General features: G+C 32.0%; 4 protein-coding genes across 6 annotated transcripts; 2 read left to right on the forward strand and 2 right to left on the reverse strand.

Moving 5' to 3' along the window:
* Nucleotides 1-2887: 2887 nt before the first annotated feature.
* LOC107432956 (transcription factor of morphogenesis MCM1) lies at nt 2888-3649 on the reverse strand. The gene has a single exon (XM_016044181.4). The coding sequence runs from the start codon at nt 3647-3649 to the stop codon at nt 2888-2890; it is 762 nt and encodes a 253-aa protein (XP_015899667.3).
* Nucleotides 3650-6201: 2552 nt separating this feature from the next.
* On the reverse strand, nt 6202-10428 carry LOC107432983 (uncharacterized). Its single transcript, XM_016044216.4, has 9 exons — nt 10267-10428; nt 9799-9879; nt 8572-8661; nt 8223-8389; nt 7449-7518; nt 7130-7209; nt 6930-6992; nt 6677-6753; nt 6202-6525 (listed from the first exon to the last, which is right to left on the reverse strand). Exons 1-9 carry the CDS (start codon nt 10342-10344, stop codon nt 6425-6427), a joined length of 807 nt encoding a protein of 268 aa, XP_015899702.3. The 5' UTR covers nt 10345-10428; the 3' UTR covers nt 6202-6424.
* A 3673-nt stretch (nt 10429-14101) lies between these two features.
* On the forward strand, nt 14102-18506 carry LOC107432990 (ATG8-interacting protein 1). Of its 2 annotated transcripts, XM_016044223.4 has the most exons (4): nt 14102-14259; nt 15030-15923; nt 17991-18013; nt 18123-18506. In XM_016044223.4, the coding sequence occupies exons 2-4, from the start codon at nt 15051-15053 to the stop codon at nt 18166-18168; spliced, it is 942 nt and encodes a 313-aa protein (XP_015899709.1). In that variant the 5' UTR covers nt 14102-14259; nt 15030-15050; the 3' UTR covers nt 18169-18506. The 2 variants fall into 2 exon arrangements, with proteins under 2 accessions (XP_015899709.1, XP_015899708.1); XM_016044222.4 differs by lacking the exon at nt 17991-18013.
* On the forward strand, nt 18310-23109 carry LOC107432986 (origin of replication complex subunit 5). Of its 2 annotated transcripts, none has more exons than XM_048464920.2 (6): nt 18310-18449; nt 18540-19933; nt 20661-21527; nt 21614-22033; nt 22385-22691; nt 22811-23109. In XM_048464920.2, the coding sequence occupies exons 3-6, from the start codon at nt 20692-20694 to the stop codon at nt 22859-22861; spliced, it is 1614 nt and encodes a 537-aa protein (XP_048320877.2). In that variant the 5' UTR covers nt 18310-18449; nt 18540-19933; nt 20661-20691; the 3' UTR covers nt 22862-23109. The 2 variants fall into 2 exon arrangements, with proteins under 2 accessions (XP_048320877.2, XP_048320878.2); XM_048464921.2 differs by having other exon boundaries at nt 18540-19420.
* The last annotated feature ends 735 nt before the right edge of the window (nt 23110-23844 follow it).

A 23844-nucleotide genomic window follows, 5' to 3' on the forward strand; every position in this document is an offset into this window, starting at 1 on the left:
TAGGAGAGGCTCTGATACCATATGAGATCATGACAGATGAGGAGAAAAGTTGTTTATGCATTGACTATGTGAACAATTATATATACCAGGATGTACAAGAGATAAACCAGATAAACTATAAAAGCTAACTTCTTATATACAAGTGATAATGATAATTACATAGCAGATATAACATCTGATAAGTATAAAGGAGACCTCAATAGTCACATGTCCTTGTTACTTATAAATGATAATATTAGAGGGTAATTGCTTAATATATAAATGGTAATATTTACTAAGAGGTGTGTATTCAATTTAGAATTTGAAGGATTTTAAAAGTTTTTAAAAGTTTAAAGGTATTCGATTTAGATTTTAAAGGAGTTCATACAAGTTTAATGATATTCAATTCAGATTTTGATGGATTTTATAAAAATCCACTAAAATCTAGGTGTATTCAATTAGGAATATTTATAGAATCTTTTAAAATCTGTTGGTATTCAAAAAGTCATCGATTTTAAAAGACTTTAAAAAATGATGGATTTTAATGAATTTCAAAGGATTTTAACAGTGAAATTATGAAGAAAATTGTCAATATGAAATTTAGGGTTAAACCCAAAAATTTCGTTGAATTCTTATAAAATCTTGTTGGAAGCTGTAAAATTCCATAACAATCTATTAAATCCTTTAAAGTCTATAACTCATTTTAAATATACCAAACTCTAAATTAAATACATCCATTTAGACAATTGAGGTACAGAGTTAAAGAGATTTGATTCAATTACATTATTAACCTTTGCTGAAACCATATACATTCTTAATTATGGGGGGAAGTTGATAAAATTACATTTTTGTTGTTTTAAAAGAATCTGTAAATCATATGTACATTTGTAAATATTATGGAAACTAGCTCAGCCGGTGCTGTAATATACGTAGGAGGAAATTCTATATGCGCCTCTTCCCGTTTCGCTCATCAGGATTCTTCTTGGCCTGATCTGTTGTTAAGGATAGCAAGAAAGTGAGGCTGAATGCAAACCGGTTTGGGTTTAAAAGGAAATTGTTTTTTTATCCTTTCACTTCTGACATTCAAAAATATGGTCCCCAGTAGAAAAATCCAGCCAACAGAGCTTGTATGACTCTTGTGGCAAAAAGTTGTTTATTGGTTCTGAAAATGTTGTTGCAGTCCTAGGATTATAATCTCCTTGTCTAGTGAATTTGGGTAGGGGGGAAACTTTTTTTTCAATTTTTTTTTTTTTTCTCTTTGCAGAAACTTCGATCATTTTTATTTTTTCCCCTGTTGATTCCCTTGAGGAAGAAATTGCTAGCAAAAGTTTCTGGATTTTGAAAAAATTAACCAAGCTTTGAACCACATCAATGAAGAATTCAAGCACATTGACATGCTTAATTAGGAATATTGTAATGACCAGCAGGATTGAGCCTCTCTTCAAGAACAGTACTCGATGACCCATTAATTGTGTGCTACATTTCCATTTGAAAGCAGAGTAATTCGATCAAACAGGTTGAGTATCTCCCATGGCTTTGCCTCACAATTTACATCATTGAAAATGAATTTTTTCAGGTCTCTTTTGAGTCCAATCACAATATACCCAGTTCATTACATTAAACCGAGTACCTAGTTTATAGGATAGATTTTTTATTTGTATGCTATATGGGATTCTCTGGCCGCCTGAAATCGGCAGCTCCATTGGCAACTCCAATTGAGGGAAGAAAAGTAAAAATAAAAGAAAACAGCTTCAAAGTGGAAGATAGATCTTATTATGTTATGCGAGCTTTGTGAAGAAAAGAGAGAAGATGAGCTAAGCAACAAACTTATGTATGTTACAATTACAGAGTCAAGCTAAAAGGTAAGGCAGCCTTGAATTTGGAACGCATGTGGGTTAGGCAGTCTGAGTGATTGGGGTTGACTTGGTTTTGGTTTTGGTTTTGGTTTTGGTTTTGGTTTTGGTTTTGGTTTCCATTTTCTTGCTAGAAAAAGTAATACTTCTGGATGGGGTTTGGGGAGTTAAAATATGGATTGAAGAAAACTAAAAAATAAAAATAAAAATAAAAATAAAATAAAGAAAGAAAGAAAGAAAGAAAGAAAGAAGAGTTTTCTTTTTAGGAAGTGTGTTTTAGAGGTGAGATATTGACAGCTGAGGTTTTTTTTTTTTTTGTTTTTTTGTTGCTTGAAATTGGGATTCATTAAAACAAAAAAGGCGAGACTACAACAAGATTCAGGATGCTTCCATAGGTACACACTCCTTCATCAAGCCAACAAAAAAAGAGACTGGCAACCATTTCGGATCCACAGGCCCCAAAACTCACTGATCAGCCGCCCATTTACAGACAAGGTGGGCCAACACATTGGCTGATCTAGGGACCCAAACAAACCTCACATCGCAAAAATTATGATACAAAAAAGTAACACTGTCAAACAGAACTTCAAAAGCCCAATGCAGATGGGGTTTTGTGTTGAGGTTGGTTGCCTTATTTTGTGCCTATTCTACCCTCACGCAACTCAGCAGTTTGGTAGGAAAAATGTTGGAAGTGTTACCTCTTCGTATAGTGCTTCTACATATGTCTTTTTTTTTTTTTTTGGTTGGGTTAATCTATGTATTCTCTTTAAATTACTTATGTATGTGATTGGTTGGATTAGGATTTAGGGGGTTAATGTACAAAGAACTATTATGTGTACAAAGAATCATTATGGGAAATATTGCTTATGGGTTTCCCTTCAAATTCAAAAATGAGTAATATTGAAAGACAAAAAGAAAAAAAATAATTAAAAATAATTAAAAATTTAAAAGGAGGACTTTAATTAAGAATTCAGATTATAAAACAAAAATTACTGATGATCAATCTACAAAAACAAAACTTTCTAAATTTATACATAATTGGCCCCCGCTCTCAGTTAGAAAACAGGAAAGGCGGCGTTGTTTTCTTTGGAACCCCGATGGACCACTTGATCAGGAGGAGAAGCGTAAAAGCTGTAGTGATCATGTGGCAAAGCAAAAGCCGTAGGCGATGGTTCTTGATCAGCCACAACCACCGCATTCTCATAGTCATCAGGGGTGTGATAAGGGTCGGTCCCATTAACGGCGGCGTTATCTTCAGCTTTACCATCAAGAAGAAGGAGAAGAGTGTCAATGTCAAATAAGCAGTTGTCATCTTCTGCCATAGGTAGTGATGGAGCGGTGGTGGAACCACCACCCTGAGGGATGAGTAGTAGTTCAGAAGGAGGAGCGTCAAAGCTGTGCCTGTGGTGATCATGTGGCAAATCCAAAGTCTCCGGAGGCCATGGTTGCTGATCCGCCACAACCACCAGATCTTCATCTTCTTGATTGGAACCCCCGATGAAGAGGGTTTCAGGAGTGGGGGTGGTGTGGGAGTTGGAGTGGGCTGATGATAATATTCCTCCATCATTGTTGTTGTTGTTGTTGTTGTTGTTGTGTTGCAATTGAAAGCGATGGAGAACAGAATCGAAAGAGGGAGCGCCATAGACGGAGGGTCGACCAGCCTCAGAGATGACAATGAGAGCGATGGAGGAGCCGGTGAGGGAGTGGAATTCTTCGGCTTTCTTGATCAAACCCTTACGCCTCTTTGAGAAACTCACCATCCTATTCTCTTTCTTCCCTATCAATTCCATCGGAAGCTTTCGTTTCCCCTTCCCCATTCTCTTTCTCTGCTTTTCTTTCTTTTCTTTCCTTTTTTGCTTTTTGTTTGTTTGTTTGTTTGAGTGAATAGTATAGTCTGGGAATGCTGGGTCGGCGTATATTTATAAGGAAACGAGCGCGCGTTTGACCAACTCCCATGAGGAAGCCGAACAGTCCTTTCTTCCTTTACTGCCGCGCGTGAATACACTTTCCAACTTCTACAGATTATATTTTTCATTTTCTTTTTTTTCTTTTTTAAATAAACTATATTTTCCTTAAAAAAAAAAAATTACTATTGATGTTGAATACAATATCATTAAAAGCTTATTAGGTAAAATACAACTCGCATTAAATTTATTTACATAACATGAAAAATTAAATTTTATAATAAAAATTAAATATAAGAAAATCATTGTCAAATAAGATTAATTTAGATATTATAAATCAATACATTAGAAACAACAATATAATAAAATAATATTAAACTTATTAACCTTTAATAATTATAAAATCACAATTAATATACTTAAATTTATAGATTTATTCATTTTTTTTAATACTGCAAAAAAAATGTTTATAGTTTTATTAGGTTTTTTTCTAAAAAGAATTACTCTGTTAATATTTTTGATAAATTTGTACTAAAAATGTGCTGATAATTTTTTCCCCATCTTATGAAAGGATGAATGTTTAAATTGTTAAAAATTAGAAATTTAAAAGAATAACGTTGTCGCTGTTTAGAAAAGAAAAAAAAAAAAAAAAGAAGAAGCTTATTCTTAACCTTAAAAAATATTTTTTAATCAAAAAGATGATGAGTTCTAAAAGTTAAAAAAAATAAAATAAAATGTTTTAGAATACGATTAAATAAGCCTCAATTTTCATTTCATATTTCTGTTAATTTTTTAGGCACGAATAATCATTTTTTTTATAAACTATAACTTGTTTTTTCTTTTTCCTTTTATTATTTAAACATTTTCTCTGTTATTAATTATTCTTACGTGACTGCACAATTTTCCTTTTCCAAGGAAAAATTTCTGTGCTATCCACTTAAATAAATAATCATAATAATAAGACAACAAATGCTATCCAAAATACAAATGCGTATTTATACATATTATAAATAATAATAAAAATATCAAAACAAAAAAATCGGATGGAAGGACCAAAGGCTACTTGAAGTTGAGAAAATTGGATGCATGAAACGAGATAATTTGTCCATTATTTTTGAAGTTGGGAAAATTGGACGACCAAATCCAAAAGCTACCTGATATTATTATTATTATTATTTTCTTTTTGTCAATTTTGTCCATTATTCTTTTAAATTTTTTTTTTTTTCCCATCATAAAGCCAATTTGATGTTATGTATAGAGGGACTGTGGGACTGCATATTTCTGTTTATTATTTTTGGTGTTTTGTCCGTTATTGGTCTCGGTCTTTATGTTTCATATATATATATATATATATTATGTTTATAAAATCTAAATAACAATTTGTACATGTTATTATGATTCTAAATAAATAAAAGAAAATATAAAGACCCACAAAAAATCTATAAGCTTTTTATAAAATTAAAAAAAAAATTGAAAAATTATTATGATAAAATATATTATTTTGTTTATTATATGTATTTTTATATTTATATATATTATTTAGGAAAAAGATATTTATAAGATTTTTTTAATATGTATTTTTTTTTTATAGAAATTTTAATTTTCTAATTTTTTTAATGCATTTTTTTACAGAAATTTTCAAAGCATGTTCAAATTTATTTTTTTTTGTTGGTCTTTTTTTTATTTATTTTTACATATCGATTATATATAAGTATTTTTATTTTTATTTCTGAAAAATTACATTTGTAATTTTTTTTTATTTTTTTAACTTATTTAAAAATAATAGCATTATTTAATAATTTTTTTTTGTATTTTTATTAAGAAATTTTTATATTTTGCACCATAAATTTTACATCATTGTATTTTACACCCTTACTTTGGTCTCATATCCAAGTCATGTGACCGTTAAAAAGTTAATTAAAAAACCAAAAAAGAAGGGTGCAATAGTTCAAATAAATAAATAAATAAATAAAGTTCAAAGTGCATAATATAAAAATAAAAAAATAAAAAATTAGGCTATAAAATATCAAATCGTATATAATTTAAACCGTGTATAATTTATGATGCATTGATGTCAAAATTTCTTTTCTTTTTTTCGACAATTTTAGAAAAACCATTATAAAAGATGATTGATTTATTTTGGTTTTCTGTCAGTATATTTCCAATTGCACTGTCTTATTGGGAAAGGGTACCAATTAAGCATGTCAATTTGTCAAACCACAGTTGTTTAAATCCAAGACCTCCCATGAGCACCACATTCACAAACCAATTCTAGAGAAAATTTCATTATAGGAATAATGAATCCAAGTCTACATCAGTTAAATCATAACAATGTTCACCTATATTACAAGATAATTCTTTTATGTGCATGAATAATTTATATTAGCAACGGTGTTTTCTAACTTTAGAAGATAAAATACACAATCCTTGTGTATTTGTATGTGCATGTTTTACCCAAAAAACAAAAAAAAAAAGAGCCACTATGGTAATACATAGTGCATTTGTTTTGCAATTAGTTCAATATGCTCTTTGCAAAAGCTAATAGGATATGAAATGGGAAAGAATTTCTGAATCTCATAGTTGTATAACTTTACCATCATTGATAGTGAAGATCAAATTTCATATACTCTATGAATGATATAAAACACCTGCAACTAAATAGGGAATTGTAACACCATGGAGCAAAAGCTACTTCAACTTCTTACTGAAGGCGGAAAGCTCGAGAATTCGAATCCTGGGAATGCTAGCTGCTTCTTGTCTCTCTTTCTGAGTGTTGTAACCCCAGTCCCCTGATCCAAGTAATCATGTTTAGAAATCAAACCAATGAATGTAACATACAGAATTATCAGGAGACTTGCAAAAAACTAAAATAACTGCAAAACGTAAGATTTCGATAAAAAGAATGAATATTAAATGAAAGAAAAAATATGGAAAATATACCCAGATATAAATTCCAACCATCCAATTCAGGATCCTTAATAACATTCTTCAGGGTTGCCAGTCGATCTTCCACGAAGCTGGAAAATGATGAGTACCCTTTATCTCAGTTTTCAACCAACTTTCAAATAAATCATATTGAAAGTATTAAATAGAAAAACGCCTGGTATAGAAGTGCCTAAGTAAATAAAAACAATATGATACATTATAATAGGATGAATTAAGCAAAATTCTATCAAGCAGCTAAGTGTCTTACTGTAGTGTCAGACCCCGGTGTTCTGGTTTATTCTGGAGTTGCTTCAACACTTCTACCTTTGGACTGAAAGTGGTACTCAGTGTTATTTCTAAAGAAACAAATATAGAAGAAAATTCCATGTGGCAGAAAACCACAGGAAATAAATGCAGAGCAAGCAAATATGTTCATCACTTTCCAAAACTCCATTAATCTATACTGACCCAGTTCCAAGACCATATATTCTTTCAGGTGGTATTGTTACTCCTGCAAGTTCTCGAAGTAAAGCATCAGCAAATCGGCTCTGAAATAAGTGAATAATTCAAAAGGAAGATCAGGGGCAGAATGAATGGCAAATATGAAGATAATTTTTCAAGGGCACTAGTGCTAACATACATCAGAGCTCACTGAAAATTTTCAGTATTCATAATCTTTTTCTAGAATGCGTTAATGATTCCATCATCATACTTCATTATTTTTTCAAAAAAATTTACTGGGTATCAAAACGGCTCCGATAACTGAGACTACTTATGGTGGTCACACCTGTTTTGTCGTGACAATATATATACTTGAGCTAGCAAATTTTAATGCATCAGGAACACCTGGATAGAATCTGCCAAAAAAAGCATTACCCAGTCAATAACACTTTGGGCCCTTCTGAAATCAAAGCAATATTAATTCCTTCAAACAAAGATGCCAGTATTGACCAGCAGGAGCATCAACAATATCAAAATAAACACATCAACTGCTAGTTTAGCGTGAATAATGTGGAAGTACTTTGACTGCAAATCATCTTTTAGATGTAGCAAGCATGTCAAAGTCAATTCTACAAAAAGATCACCAAGGGTCTAAATAATGTGTAATAAAACATAGAATTACACAAAATATATCGGTCCATGCAACCCAAACACTAACTATTAAAAACTATGTGAAAAAAAATGATCAATCTACTCAAACAACACAATTTTGTTCAAAATCAACAAAATGGTAAATGAAAAGAGCAGAATGTAAAACCAGGTCAAAAGTTTACAACAATTCATAATCAAATACTGCAAAGGAAATAGTTGCAACTGCATATATGCTGTTGAGGCATAATATGATATAAAATATCCAAGTTATAATTCCTTATGGAGAAACACCTAGTGAAACTGCTTATGGTTCCCGATAATTTAAATGTATATGCAGAGAACCCCAAGTTCCAAAACTTGCCAATGAATTTGATCCAGACATAAGTCTAGGAATAATCGATAAGAGGGAATTTGAAACTAAAGTTGTTTAAGAGTCTTCATCAGTTGCTCGGTAATTGGGATGAAATACCTATTTGCACCGATCCAAGTTGGCAAGTCCTTCTCCATCCATTCATCCCTCACTTTCCCAAAAAGATCTATTAGGGCATCTCTTTGCACACCCCATTCTTCTATAATGACAGGTTTCAACTTTGACCAGTTCTCCAATATTCCCTCAACTGTAAGTCCTTCGGAAACCTTGCACAGTGAACCATGATTGTCAAGTTTAGACCAACTTTTAGAAGGTGATAAATATTCCCAATTGAGGCTGCTCTAATTTAGAATATTACTTGACACCATTAAATTTAACTATTCCATTCCCAACAGGTAGTCAAATGGCTCCATATGTATATCTGAGTTCCATGTACATATATACCCACCGAGGACTTCCGTATGGAAGGTTTTCTCGTCTCCAGCAATAACCTCACAAGTAGGACATTTTCATATCCAGTTTCGACTACTGGTCGCACCTGCCACATGATAAGAATTAATTAAATTCAAAGCACTTTTTCATTGAACGTTGAATATGGTGATTGCTAATTTCCCCCCCCTCCAAGTAAAGGTGTTGAATGTATCAAAAACCATTGTAACAGAAAATGGAGGGTGTCAGAACCCTTGTAAAGAAAGTGTTCTTTCATAGGAAGAATGAAGACCCTGCCAAAACAGGTATGCTTTTTGCTTCAAACTGGAACATACCTACTACTTTCCATTTTTGAATATGTAATTAGATAACTAGAATCACAGACATCAATTAGTAGGACAATGGAAACCCAAAATGAGAATATCAGCATCCAGTGGTATTTAGATTCATTGTGTATCTGTTAACATATGATATCATTTTTTGCTTCACTCATTGTAAGACAGGGCCAAAAGACCAAACCACAAGCATAACGATAATGAATCAATTATGTATTTATTCATTGTAGTCTCTTATAAGCTGTGATGTGGTACAATAGCCCTAGCCCTCTTATAGTACATATTAAAATATACAATATAGACATTCAATTACCATGCAATACAAAATGAGAAAATCCAATATATGTGGAAAAACAGTATGCATTTTGAAGTTTCAATATTAATTCCAAGCATTTATGTTCAGGCATTTGAGCAAATAAACAACTAGTAATGTAAATTGATTTTTCATTTCCAGATGACCATAAAAATATGTATTCAGAGTATATAATCTTCTTATTAGAAACATCAACAACACTAGAGATTATTCACATTTTTCAAGAACTAGTGGAGAATATATATATAAGTACTATAGAAACAAGATTACTTCCATTTACTGTCCTCCAGTTGATTGTCATGAGCAATGCAAGAAGGAACCTATAATCTTGAAACAATAAAACATTTGACGGAACCCATAAACCAAAATCCTGTTATGCAACATTTTTGGCATTTCCATTGATTTTCACAGAAACCAAACAGCAAAGCTGATAATAAAATCTTCCTTTCCTTCCCTCTCTGTCCCATTTCAATCCTTTTCCTTTTTCCAGGGGTAGTGATCCTAAATGCTTGGTTACTAGCATGGTTATATGATTTATAGAACTTCACCACATTGGTTAAAAGTCAAATTAAGTTAAACTAATAATATAAGAGCTTACTATGTGCATCTGATCAACAATCCAATCCTCCAAAGTCGAATCCACACCATCGAATAGACTTGGCCACCTCACTTTAGCAGCCTACAACAACCATTCAACAAATTATTAGAATAACAAAAAAATAAAAATTTAAAATCCATTACGAATTCGAATTCCTATCCTCATTTCATTGCCAATGGAATAAGGATTTAAAAAAAAAAAAAAAACACTAAAAAATTCCTTTTTTTTTTTTTTTTTTTAGTTCCTTATTTATCATTTAGACTCCGATGAACAAAAAGTTTATGAATTTCATCAACCCAAGTGTTTGACCAGTCCAGTAAAGCAATTTTGTCAATCTTAAGAAATAAAAGATGAAACTAAAACGAAGAAAAGTTCAAAAAACCTTCTTCTCCTTCACCATTCTTTAGTAATTTTCTCGGGAAACAAACAGAAAGACATTAAAAGAAAAGAAAAGAAAAAGAAAAAGACCTTGACAGCAGAGAGAGAGCTCTCCCCACAGCTATCACACAGAACTCCATCGAAGTCCAAGGCGTATAGATCCCCCATTCCTTCTCTCCCTCTCTCTCTTTCTCAAATTTTTTTATTTTTTATTTTCAGATAATATTTTTTCGATGATTTTCGTTACCCGCCACTGATTGAATAACAGGATTTTTATCGTTATCGTCTACAACCTTTTGCAGAATCCCTTTTGATCTGCACCGTTGATCTTAGCCTGAACGACAATGCCGTATGATTGCATCTTGACATTTTTAAAAATATTTACCTGTCGTAATAAAAAATTAAAAAAAAAAAAGGTATTTACCCTAAATAAAGAGTTAAATATATAGCCTATTTTCAAATAACAAATATAATTTTATTTGATAATTTTTTAAATATAGATGTTCTGAAAATAAATGCGTTAATCGATAGGAAATTTGAATTATAATTGTGGTTCGTACATTTGAACAAGCGAAACCAAAATGAAATATGAAAAGGCTACTGTGAAACTTTTCAAAATGAATACATATATTTAAAAAAAAAAATGCAGTTTCAATGTCCCAAAATACGTATATATTAAAAAAAAAATTGCAAAATATAGAGAGCTATTGTAAAATTTAGTCTTTATTTAATTATTTGCATTTTTTTGGTAAATTACTTAATTATTTTACTTTATTAAGTTGTTGTCTCCCTTTTAATATTAAGCATGTGCTGGCAAAGGATTTTTGCTAAGAGTTTGGTTGATTTTTTATTTTTATTTTAGTTTTGTTTTTTAATTATTATTCTTATTTATAATAATTTTCCAACTTATTCAATATCTCGAATTGATAGTCATGACCTCTCAATTATATATCTGAGCGATTAATCAATTCAACAAATTTTAATTAAGTATTTTGGTTTTGTTTGATGATTGCATTTCTTAAAAAAATAATAAAAACATCTCCAGCAACATTGCATTTTGGCATTGTAATACTAAAATATGACATAAATATGCTTTTTGTGCTCCTTAATGACACATTGTAAAGAATATGGATTGCATTTTTGGTGTTAAATTTAACACCAAAATTGTAATTGGTATTTTTTAATAGTAAATCTCATTACAATAATATTTATGAGATCTACACTTTTAAATAATATAATTTTTTTTTATTTTAAAATTTAAAAGAAATGAAACCCAATCAAATACTCTTCCTTTTTTTTTCACAATTTTTATTAATGTTATTTTTTGTTACATACCATGGACAAGGCAATATCAAAATTTAAATATTGAAAATAATATATCAATATTAAAAGTCAAAAATATCAATAATAGTAACGACATTTAGCATTAAAAATTCTATAAATTTTCACGTTTCATTTTAACATACAGAAAAATAAATAAAGTGATTCCAGAATGATCCGAGTAAGGTGCGCATTTTCGTTTTTGTCAAATAAAATGCCGTGGGCACAATACAATGGGTTGTTTCCAGGCATTTTTATTTTTATTTTTTTTGATTTTTTAAAGAAAGGGTATTTTCCAGGCTTAGTAGCATATTCAAGTGCAATGCCATGCCAAAAAGGTCCTCTATCTCCTTCTCATTACAGAAAAATAAAAATAAAAATAAAAATGAAAATAAGTTTCCTCTATTCTGCGTGACTTTGTACCAAAACTATATATTTTTCAAAAGTCTTTTATGCGCCCACCACACTCGTGAAGTGCACGTTGTTCAAAATAAACATTTTTTTTTTATTAAAAAAATTAAAACATTTGAAACACGAAAGCAATTATTCGCTTACTTTTAGACTTTATTTCTGAAGTGGTAACATACACATCAAATTTCTTTTACCAAATTATTTATCATTTGATTCACAAAAAAAAAATGCATAGATATTTATCAATTCGTAAATAATGAATACTATTTAAAATAAATATCATTAATTCCTACAATGTTTGAAAGAGTTTAAGATAAAACTCATTCAATCTGAAAATTTTGTCACTTGGAAAGTTTGAAAATTTATCACCTAGCACTCTTAAATTAGCCAGAGTTAAAATATATATATATATTATTTTTGACTGAATTGACTTTGAAAATTTTCACCAAAAAATTGACTTTAAAAAATCTATTTTACTTTTCTTCTTCTTCTTTTTTTTTTTAAACTCTTTTGTGTAAATACATATTAAATTGCATTTATTATTTAAGTTGTACTGTTTTAATTTTGTGGGCTTATGTTATTAACAGCACCGTAAGCTAGCACGATTATTTAATTTAAAAAAAAAAAAAAAAAGGTAAGCAAGCAGGATTGGCAAACCGGATGAAAATATGGGACAAAACGATCATAGAATTTTTCATGATGTAATTTAAATAAAATAGGTTAGTATCTTTGTATAGATAGCCAGTTATAAAAGCCATTATTTTTTCTTGTGTAATAAATTTATAAAAAAATAATAAAATTAATAAACAAATGGGGTTTATAATATTATTATCTAGTTTTAGCTCTGTAAATTTAAAAAAAAAATTGTTATTTTTTGTTTGATAAATTGAAAAAGGAAATTTTATAACCAAATCTTCAATCCGAAATCTGGGGGTAATTACGAAGGTTAGTCTAAATTTTAGTATATTATACATACTAATACTAAACAATTTTATAGTATAATTTCTCAAATATATTTAATATAAAAAATACTCATGTATCATTTTTCAACTACGACGACTCTCGTTGTCTTATTTTTGATAATAATATACGACTCAATGTCTTTTTTTTTTTTTTTTTTGGGATGAATATACGACTATCCTTGTCATTTCGCAGCGAAGATTTCCCCTAATATATCGGGGATGATACCAAAAACTCAACTGGGAATATTTAAATATTTTTGGTGGATATTTTATAAATTGTTTCTAAGTTAACAATTTTATTTGTCAAATTATATGATTAATGATGGGTAAATTCGAATAAAAACGATGGATTAATATAACTTAGATGTATACATCATTTTGATACAACAATATATATATATATATATATATATAAAATTAAACCCTTAAAAAACAACGTCACGTCAATTTCCATCTTTTTATATATGTATATATATACCTTTGGGATAGGATTACAATTTTAAATTAGAGGATAAGAGGATTTTCATACAGAAAGAAAGTATTTTTCCTATGAATGTAATTTTGATATGACTTGGTTAAGTAAAATTTTTTTTTGCATGAATTTATAACAAACATATAATAACAACCTCCAAAACTTAGCTTAAATATATTTTTATATTTTTAAAAAATATTTAACCCATAAAATTTATATGTTGCCGAATCCATTTGATAAGGAGATTTTAAAATTGATTGTAAATATTTGTTTCCACAGAAAAAAGAAAAAAAAAAGATTGATATACAATAATTTATTAAGTGTGTGCATTTACCTAAATTTGATACAAACGATTCATTGTTAAATTAATTATGTTTAAATTGATCAACAGATCGATGTGGTAGAGTTTGGTTGGTATATATATATTTCTTTTTGAAAAAAAAAAGTTTTAGTTGATAATTTTTTATCCATTATAATATTAAGATAAAAATGGATTAAAACAACTTCCAATCAAAAAATAAAAGAAAACTGTAAAAAATCCACGCGTCATCAAACGTGGGCAGGCGGTGAATTCCTGACTCTAAACAACAAGCAATCGTGTTTGACCTTCGATAACCGGTGGATTGGATAGGGTGAAAGCGTGAAACCGTCCTTCCACTATAAGACAAAAACCTACCATATCCGGTCAACCAGCAGATGGATATGTATCGTTACCGGTAGCGCCGGTTTGTTCCTTTGTCTGTCATTCTTACCCGAGAATCCTCCATAGTAGGTATAAAAACAGCCCCCCACTTCTCTCCCATGAAATCTTCCCTTCTTCCAGAATTCTTCGTGTAATTTCTCAGATACAGTTTCAACTCCCCAAACCTATTCTTAAACGCCACCGTTTTGGTCTTCAATCGGTTCCTCTGGATCTAGGTTCGTTTCGCTTCACTGAAACTGAATTTTTTTTTTTCTTTTAACTTTTGGTTGTTGATTCTTTGGTTTTGTGATCTTGTTGTTAACTGTAACGGTGTTTGGATCTTCATGTGTTTTGATTAGGAATTTTTTGGTGTGGATTTTTCTGATTGAATTGGATTATTTTTGTTGGTTGCGTTTCGTTAATTTTTTTTTTTTTTTGAGGGATTTTGATGTTGTTTGAATTTTATAAAAGTCGTAAATGAACATATGAAAATTCTTGAAGCTTTGTGTTCATTTCATTTCTACTAGTTGTTCGCTGAAGTTTTGGTTACTGAAGGATAAACCTGATCCAGGATTTTACAGATAATTGAAGTTTTATTTATTTATTTATTTTTTTTACATTTTGTCCTTTTCTTTTTTGAATCTTTGCGTGTTGAAGTTTCTTTTTTCCCATATGAAGAGATTGATTTCTGATTTATGGTTATGGATTATTTACTTTCTTTTTGTCCTTTTTGGCTGAAGTTCGAGTCGATAAATTGTTAGTGATACAAGGAAAAAAAAAAAAAAATGGTCAAACAAGTTTAAGGTGAATTTGATTTGAACACGTGTATTTTCCTGAAATTTTAAATTAGAGAGAGTGCGTTTTGTGAAAAATTGCAATCAATTTCACCCTTTTGGATTTTTTTTTTTTTTTGTTTTTTTTTGTTTTTTTTGTTTTTTATAGCTAATGTGACATTTTTTATTCATGTATAAATATATTTTTCCAAATTTGGAACTGTTAAATTTAGGAACCTTTCTAGTCCTGGAGGATGGCAGACAATGAGGAGGGAGAGGAAAAGACTTCCCGAGGGAATGATTGGAGGATGGCAGACAATGAGGAGGGAGAGGAAAACACTCCCCGAGGGAACGAATGGGAAGTTGTGTCACTTACAGCATCAGCATACGCTGCTGCTCCTGGTCCCGAGCAAGTTGAGTTGAAAAATGATTCATATGTAGAGGAAGCCGAAACTTCCCATGCATTGTTCATGTCACGTCACTTTGTTTTCCCACCTAGCCAGCATGAGAATTTACCCTTGGAGCCTGAAAACATTGAGATTCATAACGAAGAAGCGGGAGATAATGATGTGGTAACTGAATTGGGTGTCGAAGAAGGAGGCAGATCTAGTGGGAAGGATGGAGAGAATTTGAATCTTAAAGGGTTGACTGAACCAGATGAGTTCCCAGGAATTCAGTTTTTCGAGAAGGCTAGTAGTCTATCCCTTCATGGTACAGAATTTGAAGAAGGCAATACCCTGGAAAGGTTAAATTTGGTTGATAAAGAACAGATCATGTATGATGCTTCTAAATATAGTTCTTTCCAGAATGAAACAGCACTCGGTGATACAACTTCATATGTTGAGGACATGGATATTTCTGGACCAATTGAATCACCAGAGCAAGGTTTAGATGCTGGTAATATCACACGGTTGCCGCAGCCTTCAAAACATGATAATTCTGACCTACCATGTGGAGCTTGGTGGAAAAGAAGAGCTGCTTCCATGTATTCTCATGCTAAAGACGCAAATGCAGTTTGGTCTGTTTTCATAGCAGCAGCTGTTATGGGCCTTGTAATTCTTGGGCAGCGATGGCAGCAAGAAAGGTGGCAGGCTTTGCAACTTAAGTGGCAACTTAGCCTTAATGAGGTGTGTTGATTTATGTATTTATATCTCCACTCTCTTGAAATATACTTCTTTTTTTTTTTTTTTTTTTTTTGGGTAGGTTGAATGTATTGTTTTGATAGCATGTCTACTGTACTCGTTGTTAGAGACTATTGGTCAATAGCAAATTGGAATGAATTTTACTCTATTTAATGCATGTTATGGGCTAAGTAAATTATGTTACTTGAGCTTTATGTAATAACTGGTAACTATGAGAGTGAGAAGCTGGGAAAGTATTAAGAGTGTTTGATAAGTTAATTTTGGAAGAGTATCCGGGGGTTTTTGCCAGGTTGTGGTACTTGAATGTGTGAAACTTCTTTTCTCTTTAGATATGTTGTATGTGCTATAATATTCATTAAGAGTTGCTTTCTCTTCTCACACCGATTTTCGTGTTTTATGGTTTTTCTAAACTGTTCTGATTTATGGTTTGTTAGTTAAGCATTTTGCTTGCTGTTTGTTGAGGTAATATTTTTGTGAGGACCTAATGTTGGTCAAGTATACGTGATGACAATTATTTGTTTTTCATTATCTTTTCTGGCTCTTGCACTTTTAGAGTGGGTCAAAGAAAGTTTTTGTTTTTGTGTTTGCAAAAGGCATATAAAAAGTGAAGCATTTCACTTATCAGCTAAAATTCATGATATGTGTTATTATTAAAGGGAAGAAAAGATAAACATAGATGTGGTTTATTGGGAATAGCTCTCAGCCTACTATTAATATTTTAGAAGACAGGATGGTGAGAGGAAGTGTTGTGCATTTTGAAGCACCATCTCTCCACCCATTTTGTGGGCAAGTATCATGCAGTGCATATGAGATAGATGAAGAAACTAAAATTAAAATTCGTAAAAAGAATCAAGAGCTTATTGCTTGTATCTTGGTGTCTGAAAAGTTAAGGCTAAACCTTGGTCACAATCCTGAAGAGCATTGTGATGCGAAGTTGGAATGTTGATCTTATTTGATATTCAATGACTGGTAATTTGGATTCCATTTATAGTGTAGGCCTTTGTGCAAATGGTTAGAGCTGATATCTAAACAGTGCTTTTTAATTTTTCAAGTATATAAATATTTCATTTTTATTGAACCTATTTTGTATAAGCCGTAAGATGTCAAGATTTTATCTCACAAATCAAGAAATCTCGAATTATGTTGTGGTTTTAAACTTGAATCTTTTTTGTGTTGTCAGCCATTGTGTATTCATATACCTATTCCTTTTGTGTCCCATTTTGAAGTGGTCGAGGGATATTATTATGATACTGGAGAAGAAGAGAAAGGAAAGATAAAATTTAGGGGAAGGAAGATAGAGAATTGGGAGGCTACAGAGGAGGAGAAGAACAAACGGAGAAAATATTAGGTTTTGGAATATAATGTGAGGAAATTTAAGGTAACATAAGCAGCAACTAAACAATGAGGCCCCCATTATATTACCCATTTTGATTGTTTAAAGCAAATTTCCATCTTACCTCAGCATGATAGTCATGGATGTGCTGGACAAAGGTATAAAAAGATGTAGAAGGGTGAGAAACTGAAAAAGAAATAGAAGATGGAGATAAAGGAGGGAAATTTACCCAATAGAAAAGTGTTGAGTTGATACACTAAATAAAAGCCTATGCTGGATCCGATCAAACTATCCATATGATACTAAATATATCCAACCATTAAATTTGTACCTAATAAAGATTGCTAATTTTTATACCTTTCAGCCTTCAGGATAGAATCAGATTATGCCTAGTGTCTTACTTGAGCCACTTTGGCCCTCTATCCTAAAGATTACATAGTAAGAATTGGGTACCTTTTGGGACACATTACTGACTGTATTTCTGTGATTTGCTTATTGCAAATTTATGTTTTTCCTCATCGTGGTAAGTGCTGCCAATAATCTATCCACGTTAGCCAATATGCCATTGCTGTGGCATATTGGCACATGCAAGACTAGTACGGTGATGCTTAATTGATTTCTAGATAGGTTGTAATTATCATTTTTTCTGGCTTTTCTGTTACCGACTTTTAGTTCTAGAATGAAGTAACTGTGTTTCTTTATGCTTTTCCTGCTGCTAGGATTATGAAGCACCTCAAGAAAGGTATAATTTTTCTGCCATTTGGTTAATTTGCGCCATTTGGTTCGTTTAAACCTTGACGTTAACGAAATTGATGTTAATTAATCCTTTCTTTTTCCCCCCAACTTTGCAGAAGTCAGGAGGGATGTTGGGCCCGATATCTCGACTTAAAGATGTGATTGTTGGTGGCCACCGGCGTGGTTCCTTAATCAGGGGCAGCTCCACTAGTGAGAGTTAAGATGATGATGATGACGAAAAAAGGCAAGTGAGAGTTTAAGATGATGATGACGAAAAAAAAGGCGGAGAGAGAGAGAGAGAGAGAAAGGGTGTGATATGTTAGTTTGTTAACACAGTGTGGTTGAAATATTTATCTGACGAAGTTAACTGTTTACATGTCAAAAGTGTATTATTTTGGTGATTGTATTTATTTTCATTTGGATGCGCATTGTACACAGCTCAGGTATGGCAATAACTGTATGTTTTTATCCCCAAAATATTGATTCCGTGCATTAAAGTAGTTTGCGGATAATGGATATATTTGTACTTGCAGGCTTTGAGGATTCTTTCGACCAAAAAAAAAAAAAAGCTCGAGGGCTTCTGTTATGACTTTACCACGTCGGTATCTGTTGTGGTTTAGTTTAATCGAAACAATATATATATATTACAAGTACAAGAAACACTCTTAATGTTTTTCAAGTTATGTGTTACAGTTCCTCCTCTTATCTTTAAAGCTTTTTCACGCTCTTTTTCAAATTTTATTTTATTTTTAAAAGCCTTTTTCCTCCGATGTGCACCGTCCTCGTGAACCTCCTCCTACGATGCGGGTGACTTTTTATTTATTTATTTTTTTAAAAAATAAGAAATAGTGGTATAGAATCTTTATAGCTTTTTTTTTTTTTGTTTATTTATTTATTATTATTATTATTTTTTACAATCTAAGAAGTGCTTCGTTCTAGCTCACATTTTTTTTTAAAAAAAATTAGAAAGATATGTAAAGTAATGGACTTTTAAAAATAGATTGTGTTAAGCTAATAATCAGATTTTCGAGGATTTTTTTTTTTTGTTTTTTTTTATTCAATATGTGAAGTGCTTCAGTTCTAGCTCACATTTTCTGAAAAAATTAGAAAAATATATAAAGTAAAAAATCTTAGGAATTTCTGAAGCGATTTGGTACACTTTTAAATATAAATTGTGTTGCACTAATAATTAATAATCAGATGTTACAAAAATTAATTGAGAAATATAAAGAAAGAGAAACTTGTATGCCGTTAGAGCGTAGTTGGCATTTGAGAACCATTGTGTTCTCATGGTAGGTTTGCCGGAGGCGAGACGTAGTTGGCATTTGAGAACCATTATGTTCTCATGGTAGGTATGCTGAAGGCGAGACGATGGCAACTTTTCTGGCTGTGGAGACAATAGCTACTACTAAATGTATGAAACCCTAACCATAATCAAAGAAAAAGAGAAACAAAATTTCACAGGTGTCACAGTTTTAGTTTACAACTCATTGTTTTTTTTTTTTTAAATTTTTAATTAGGTAAAAATTTCATTATTTTTATTTTTATTATCTTTTCCTTTTTTGGTTCCAAAAATGTACATATTAACCTGGAAAAAAAAAGAAAAAAAGAAAAAAAAAAAAAACAGAAGAAAAAACAGCATATAGGAGAGAAAGGTAAATTCATTTAAATAAAGGACAAGTCAGGGACGAATTGGGTCATCGCCACATGTGTAGTTTACTTGTACATGCCCGCATTGGAGCGGCACAAACTTAGGCGGGAAATATTTTTTCCGATAATTGTTTATTTTGTAATTTTTTTTCCTTTTGTGACCCTCTCTCTCTCTCTCTCTCTCTCTCTCTCTCTAATTCTTCGTCCAATTCCCACTCTTCGTCTCTCTCTCTCTCTCTCGGATTTCTTCTTCTACAACAACCCACTGATCTCATTGGTATCCTCTCTTTCTTTTCTCTTTTCAATGGAGGTTTTTGTGGCTGATTTTAGCTTCATTTCTCTAAATTCAGTTTGAGTTTTTATGGGTTTTGATGGATTTGTGCTGGCCTTTATCTATTTCTGATTCCTCATGCTTATTATCTGGGGTTTTAATTTTAATTTGTAACTTTTCCATATAGCTAAAGACTCCTTTTTTATATAGAAAATTACCGTTTTACTTTTTCTCTTCACTTCTGTTGCAACTGTGGAAAAAAAAAAAAAAAAAAACTGGTTTAGGTTATTGAAGATTGCTTCATAATTTTTCTATTAAACGCTTTAAATTAGATTGATATGTTATGGTGTGTAAATTGTTTTTAATGCTTTGTTGACCTCTATGTTTCAAACATTTCCTTTTCTTTTATATATGCCAATTTTTGTTTCAATTTCATTGCTTTTTGTTTTGTTTTCTTTGGTTTAGATTTAAAAATAAAAAATAAAAAATGAAGTAATGTTGGTATTTTCATATATGCTTTTAAGTGCTATGATTATTTTAAATGCCATTACCATACTTATGTTGGTGCTTTTTTGTTTTTGAATGCAATTCATTTTGCTGCTTAATATTTGACAAATTGGGCTGTCTCCTTTTTTTAGTTTTAGTTATCTCTGTGATTTATTTGTAGTGTCTTTTGTCTTAAATATATGGTTTTTGAGCCTTATTCTCATTCTTTTAATATTTCTCTGGCTAGAGTCGTTTGAAATTTATTTGCTTTTGGAGACATGGGCAAAGAGGAAAGCCCTCAAGTTACCAGAAGAACAACCAGGTCCTCCTCTTCAGCTGCCAATTTAGATAATGTTGCTGAAAAAACGAAAGCAAAAGATCCACCCCCTCCAACTCTCAATGACCTTCTGTTTGGAGAGGAAAAACCCATTACTCTGGATGATTTGCTGTCTAGTTTCCCTGGTAGACGTGTTCAGATTCTTGAACTTTTGCGCATTTTGGGTCCAGTGAATTGCCCCATGCTTCCTGTCTTTATCTATGGAGGCACTTCTACTGGAAAAACCAGTATAATTCTCCGGATATTTGCGCATCTTAATCGTCCTTTTGTTTATTCAAGCTGCCTTACCTGCTATAGTCCGCGGATTTTGTTTGAATCTGTTTTGGATCAACTGTTGCTTCACAGAAAGAGTGCAGCCAATGGTTATTCAAGTGCAAAGCGTTGTGAAAGGCCCTCTGATTTTGTTAATTTTCTACGTGAAGCCTTGACTAGTATTCTCTGTAATCTTCAAGGAAACTCTGGAAATTTGAGGTCCAAAAAATTGGAGGGACAAGCTAATGGACATATGATCTACTTGATATTTGACAACTTGGAGCTTGTTAGAGAGTGGATTAAAAGCAATACTATGCTACCGTTCCTGTTTAATCTCTATGATATCCTGAAAATGCCGGAGGTTGGTGTGATCTTTATTAGCAATACCTCACCAGATACATATTACTCGTGTATGGGTTATGTAGAGCCTACTCCTGTCTACTTTCCTGATTATACGGAAGATAATCTTCGTCAAATCTTCATGAGAAACCAATCAAACAAAAAGCTTTATTCCTCATTTCTCGAGTAAGAATAAAAGTTCTTTCTTCTATTTTGATCCTTTGCTTTATGTGTCTGTTTTACTCAACTTTTTTATCTTATCACAATTTCAGTATTGTATTGAAGCCATTCTGTAGAGTTACTAGACGGTTGGATGAACTATCTACTGCATTTTCACTGTTGTACAAGAAATATTGTGAACCTTTAAGTGATCAGGGAATTGTTCCCAATGAAGACATGAAGAGAAGGTTGTTTAGTCAGCTTCAACCCCATATTGCTTCTTCTCTAAATGAGATATTTAGGGTTATATCTCTGCCTTCGGCCGAAGTTGGGGCCACCAAGAAGCCAAAGAGGAAAGATACCACAAGGAAATCAGGAGGTTGTGAAGTTCCTGATCAATTAGATTTCCATATGTCTACTTCTGCCAAGTATCTTCTTATTTCAGCCTTCCTTGCTTCAAGAAACCCAGCTACCCTTGATGCATCACTTTTTGATTCTACTGGGGGTTCTGATAGTCGGAAACGAAAGAGGAAGTAAGTCTATTGACAATCTGATTTTTGATGTGTTAGAACATGAACTGATTTGGATGTGTCATTTTAGCAACAATATTAGTATTTGGACATATACTATTTGATTGTGCCAAAACGTCTTTCACACACTTAAGCCATATATTTTACTGCTTCTTTTTTTTCTATTGGGTTGATTTGAATTGCCTAGGTTTTCTGTACAATTACCTTCCATTGGAACTGTGTGCAAGATCTGTGTATCAATATTTGCAAACTATCTTATGGTTTGGTTTTGAAATAATTAGATTTGATTTCCTCTCATGTCACCTTCTACTATGTGCCTTCTGCCACTTGTAAACGATAACTTTTTTTGCGTAGGCCATCTGAAAAGTCAAAGGAACATAAGGAAACTGCAGAACAGGAATCGCTTATGAAAGGACCTGGAACCTTTCCATTGGAGAGACTATTAGCTATATTTCAGTGTATTACATCTGTAGCAGCTGATGAGGAAGAACAAGAGAATGATGGGCTTGGAATTCAAGCTGGGGATAATAGTCTCATGTCTGATGTTCTATTGCAACTATCCAGTCTCTGCAATGCTAGTCTTATAGTCAAAGGAGGAAGCTGTCCACTAGATGGCTCAACTCGATATCGATCTACAGTGTGTGAAGATATGACCTTGCAGGTAACTATTGTTCTAGCTCTTGTATCACATTTCAAACAGATTGTGTGAACTCTTAATGCTATGAAGTGTTTTCATCAGATTACAAGCTGCTTATACTCGCTTTATTTGGGTGTTTACAGGTAGCGAGGAGCCTCAAGTTCCCTCTGTCGAAGTATTTATATAGAGGATGATCTTTGATGTGCATAGGCAGTGTAACATGGTCCCCAAGTTATTCTCAAATATCTGACAAAGAAAAGTTCTACAAAGAGAAGGTTGCCCCTAGTTAACTCAAATGGCTTCTCATGTACCACTGAATTCTGTGTACAGTGTTGAGCAAATTACTGTGATTGAGTAGACATACTGATTTATTGTACTTCATTCCATATTAGTAATTTCAGGTAGCTCAATAAGAAGCTAATTAGCAGTAGCTTATGGTATTGATCTGTTTAGGATATTCAAAGTATGATGAATGAACATTTCATATGGCTCTCTTGGAATTTGTATATGCAAAAACCATGATATGGCTGTGAGATTTGACAAGAAAAGTGCTGGAAGGCGTTTTCTTGTCTTCCAGCTGCAGGCAAATAAGGAAACGTTTCTTTCTTGTAGTTAGAGCATGTGGATCAAGAGCTGGTCTGATCACTATTTAGAACAGTAATTATCTGCTGGCATTATGGAAGGATATTTACGAACTAGAAGTTGCACTTTTGTCCAGAGGAACGTAGTAGTACCATCATTTAATTAAGTTACCGACAATGTTTAGAGAAACAAGGAGCTAAATCATGACCCTGATTAACTACTTGAGCATGTTTATAGGACTGTAAGCGCTGTTTGAAATGCAGATCAGTCTGGATTGGACTAGACGGTTTTAAATCCGGTCAAATAAAATTTCGCTAAATTTAATCCAGGTCTGAATTCCAAACGGGCCCTAAAAGTACCAGGGATCTAATTTAGTTTCCTTAACTAAAAATGCCATCAGCATATATGAACTTGCCGCAGTGAAAAGTACAAAATAAGATCTAGGTGGGAGTTGAATCCTAAGCTACTCACACATGGTACCATGGTGGTAGGCTCCAGCTAGGTTTGTAAATTCCTGTATTGATATGATTGTACGAAAGGGCTTGCTCACTGAAGTTTTCTATAGATGTGAAATTACCTAGTAAACCAAACAGAA

The sequence above is a fragment of the Ziziphus jujuba genome, chromosome 11, assembly GCF_031755915.1.
Source record: "Ziziphus jujuba cultivar Dongzao chromosome 11, ASM3175591v1".
NCBI classification, from domain to species: Eukaryota; Viridiplantae; Streptophyta; class Magnoliopsida; order Rosales; family Rhamnaceae; genus Ziziphus; species Ziziphus jujuba.